The sequence below is a fragment of the Glandiceps talaboti genome, chromosome 9, assembly GCF_964340395.1.
Source record: "Glandiceps talaboti chromosome 9, keGlaTala1.1, whole genome shotgun sequence".
In the NCBI taxonomy this organism is placed as follows: domain Eukaryota; kingdom Metazoa; phylum Hemichordata; class Enteropneusta; family Spengelidae; genus Glandiceps; species Glandiceps talaboti.
The window spans coordinates 19,221,225-19,225,471 of NC_135557.1; the positions used below are offsets into that span (position 1 = coordinate 19,221,225).

At 36.5% G+C, this 4,247-nt stretch overlaps 1 protein-coding gene across 1 annotated transcript in view; it reads right to left on the minus strand.

The window, feature by feature from the left end:
- LOC144440159 (uncharacterized) overlaps nt 1–4,034 on the minus strand; it is a 4,075-nt gene extending 41 nt beyond the window's left edge. Inside the window, exons 1-2 of the mRNA XM_078129439.1 lie at nt 3,768–4,034; nt 1–2,050 (exon numbers count right to left, since the gene is read on the minus strand). The exon at nt 1–2,050 is cut by the window's left edge and continues 41 nt beyond it. Coding sequence (XP_077985565.1) covers nt 984–2,045 — 1,062 coding nt within the window. The 5' untranslated portion in view covers nt 2,046–2,050; nt 3,768–4,034 and the 3' untranslated portion in view covers nt 1–983. The remainder of the gene's footprint in view (nt 2,051–3,767) is intronic.
- Nucleotides 4,035–4,247: the final 213 nt, after the last annotated feature.

Here is a 4,247-nt window from a genome sequence, read left to right on the forward strand (position 1 = left end):
TAAAACAGTGGAAACATGATAGCGGAACCATACATTTTTTAGGCCTAAGCAAAAAGCTTATAAACTCAGCTTGTGCCACTTTTAACTTGTACAACTTCAACGACTTTCACAGAAATACTATTTTTTTTATTCAATCATTCTATAAAATATACTAGTACTGTAAAACAGCGTTTGGAAAATAAAATAAAATATTGCATAGAAAACATTCAGTATCAGAAAAATCTTACCACGTGACCTCGTTAGCCCAATGAAACACAAGTATAACCCTAGGTAATTCATCGACATATATAGAAGAAAATGTACCTCCTAGGTAATTAGGCATCGACATATATACATAAAAAGGTTTACCTCTAAGGTAAATCATCGTAATAGATAAAACAAGTTTACCCCCTAGGTAATTAAGTCATTGAAAAACGTCACTTCTGGTTAGTATGGTTACAAATCATAACAAACTGGCAAACAAAACATGGTGCATTAGGAACTAGCAGTAAACAGCAAATCTCTGGCTCACATGGAATGCGCAGAGTCGAAAGTTTATTCACCTTCTGAGGTAGCGAATCCAGGATGTGACCCTGATCCGTAACAAGTACTGTACACATCTCTTTAGACTTTACCGTATTTCTTATCTCCTTTGAATTCTGTTGGCACATAAAAATCACGGTGTCAACAGGCCACTTGAATGACCTTTTGTGTGACCCCGTATTTTACATCTGTATTCTTTCTGACAGCTAGCAATTATGTTACCCCCCAAAAAATATAAACAACCCTGTAACGAAGTGCTACATTTTGTCGGATACTAAGATAACCTACTCTTGATTCAAAATCCTTCCCCAAAACAAACGAAAATACCCGGATGTGCAAATCAGAGGTGACACAACAGCTCATTAAAGTACCCCAGTTGTCATAATTGATGTCACAAATTGACATTTCTCTTTTCTTCATGTTACATTCTGAATTCTAATGTCACAGTGGCATTTTATTATTTATCCATCTATCTTTATCTTTGACTCAGATTTTCTTTTTTTCAGCTCAGTCCACCAAGGTTCAGGTGGATCGATATTTAAAGGAATGATATCTTTCGTGCCATAGTAAATAAATCGAGACATTTCACCAAAAGCTGAATCAAGTTCTCTAATGTTTTGTAGGTTAAACTCTCGAATATAATTTCCGTCCTTTTGTCGGGGTGCTCCTATCCAACTCCAGAGTTTCAACGAGTCCTTCCAGATATGAAAAGTGTAGTGTCCGTTCTGCCAATCAAATTTTCTGTAAAACAGAGTTTTCCAGTTAATATTGTCCGGTCGATGCATGCTGTAGTTTTCGATGTGAATCAAATGAGGGAATTTCTCAGCCAAGTTGTGATGATCTACGATGGCGTTGCAATTATAACAATAGTCTCTGTATGTCTCTTCATAACTTTTGTAGAATTCTTTCAAAAATTGGGAGTCTTTGCTCGCCATCATCACAGCACCACTAAGCAGATAGCCGTCTTCACGACCAGCGACGTAGTCGTACTTTCGTAAAGGGTCTAGAGGGTTGACCACGAATATGTCCGTATCGAAGTAAACGCCCCCTTCTCGAAGAAGTATTCGTAGTCTTGCAATATCTGACATATGCTCAGGCCAATTTTTGTTCAGTGGCTTACCATTGACTTCTGTAGGACCTGCCATGTACTTCACTTCTAGTTGTGGTATTAGTGAGACCTGGTTCCAATACTCACCTTCAGGTTCGCAATCGGTGTAAAAGAATATTTTATCAGGTTTCATGACTTGGTAGACGCTGGCCAGACTAAGCATATGGATCATAGTGAAAGGACGACAGTTAAACCAGACGAAGTGGGCTGTATTTGGAATTACGTAGTGATCGTGGGGCTGTAAAGTCCCATTTATCCAACCTGTACCTCCAAGTAAAACATTGTCCAAACCAAACCAGGCAACGAAAAATTTGTATCGCATGTCAAGACTGTAGTCATAGAATACGAACGTTGATACACAGAATATAAGACTCCACAGTGCACATAATTTCATAGCTTTTATATTCTTTCTCATTTTGCCTGTTGGATAGATAACAGAAGAAATATGAAAAATATTAAAGCGGTCATATGGATAAGGATTGGGTATTATATTTTGATTATAAATCTATGTAATAATTGTATCATGGCTTCCGACTTGAACAATCAATATGAAACAACAACAATTACAAAAGATTAATAAATGTGTAATTAAAATGTTTGTTATTATACGTACAAAAACAGACATTTTAGACATTTAAAAAAATAAGCCTTTTTCAATGTATCAAGTTACAAACACAGACTTGGTCTATGTTGTGTCATGTTGATCATGTTTTTAGTTTCTTCACACCCCCCCACACACACACACACGTACGTACCTACGTTCACTCACGCACGCACAGACAGACAGACAGACATGCATACATACATACATACATACATACATACATACATACATACATACACATACATACATACATACATACATACATACATCCATCCATCCATCCATCCATGCATGCATGCATGCATGCATGCATGCATACATACATACATACATACATACATACATACATACATACATACATACATAAACAATATTAGAGGCTTATTTTGATGTCGAAGCTGAAAATTTGGTAGGTCGGGTCATGAGAAAAAATGGCGTCACCCTTAATAGGGTATATTCAATCCGAACTCATGAATGTTGTAACCCGCCTACCTTTCCTTTCTTACATGACGTCATAAATTAACATAAAATGACTTACAACAGAAAGACCGGCCTTTGCATATAATAATTTATTAGTACCAAAGCAAATATAATAAACTTTCCGTTTGGTGGTACCGAGTCAATGCCTGTAAACATTTGAAAGTTAAAACATGAAACAAAGCGCTTCCCTGTTTGTATTAAAATATACTATTAGTGGTAAATACTCCACTTTTTTTATTTCGAGTATTCGGCCCAATCAACATAACATGAACATGTGTTTTAACGACTGCTATTTAAAATGTTTCATTATTATACTGGTATATTTTATTCGGTGCCCGCTTTTAGACTTTGTATACACATGCGCAGTTGTACATTTGTCTACCCGTCACTCGGTGAGAACACACCTTGCAGTTGTTTTACAGCGAAAGGCATACCTAAGCTTAAGAACCTTTTTTTTTTTCAAATGACTATGTATCTTGACTAACTCTACCCAAGCAATTGATTTTTAGAAAGGATAATTCACATTTTTTGGCATTTTTGTGGCTCTAGACAGGTTAGGGTCAGACTCTAAGTTTTAACGTCGATGGTAACGGAAACGAGTTCAATGTGGTATTTCAAGTACACCTCGTGACCTCGTCTCATATATGTACGCACATTGTCAGAAATCGCCTCACCCTAATGTAGTCTAATTATTCAAGGTCCCCACACGCTTTGAATATCGTATCACTTAATATCGTTGACACTTTCCTAACGTATCTTTAGATAAGAAAAAAGATATGGCAGACATTTAATAGTATCGCGTATATGTGGTTATCATTCTGTTGATAACAATCTTATTTGACCAATTCAAGTTAACGTCACCGTATGTCGTTTTAGAACAACCGGGCGGGTCACAGTGAAATTTCCACTCTCACTCATTAGGAACGAGCGTCGTCAGAAAGTTGTGAAAACCCAAAAATTTTAAGTTACAATTTCAAACAAACAGAATGGTAAATTTATGAATATAATAGATTTTTAATAACTCAAAATATAAACAACAATTATAAAACTTACCGTGAATCGGAGACAGATTCGAAAGCGGTTTTATTTCTGTTGAAGGTCGCGCACAACATGTACACACCACTCTTTGTCAAACTGAAAAGACTGCAAAGCTATCAAAGGGTCAGCAATATGGCGGGCTCTTTCAATTCTTCGCCCTCAAATTAAAGTTTGATAATTACACTCGGAAATTACCAATGAATGTGATAAACTACTGTTTTAAGACTTTGGTGTGGCCTTATGTCCGGTGTACCGTGTTGACCCATTATATGTGACCGCGGAAGGAGATCTAGAAACGAACTGTTCCTATTGCGCACCACCACTGAGCATATTAATTTCCCTCATTGAATAACCTGTACTACTATATTAAAAAGATATCAAGATTGACCAAAATTAGCCAAAACAAAACAGATAAACTAACCGAAAGTGTGTATCACTAGTTGAGTGAATAGAGATACACACAGCGGGTTTTTTTCGAATTAGGCCTATATATGT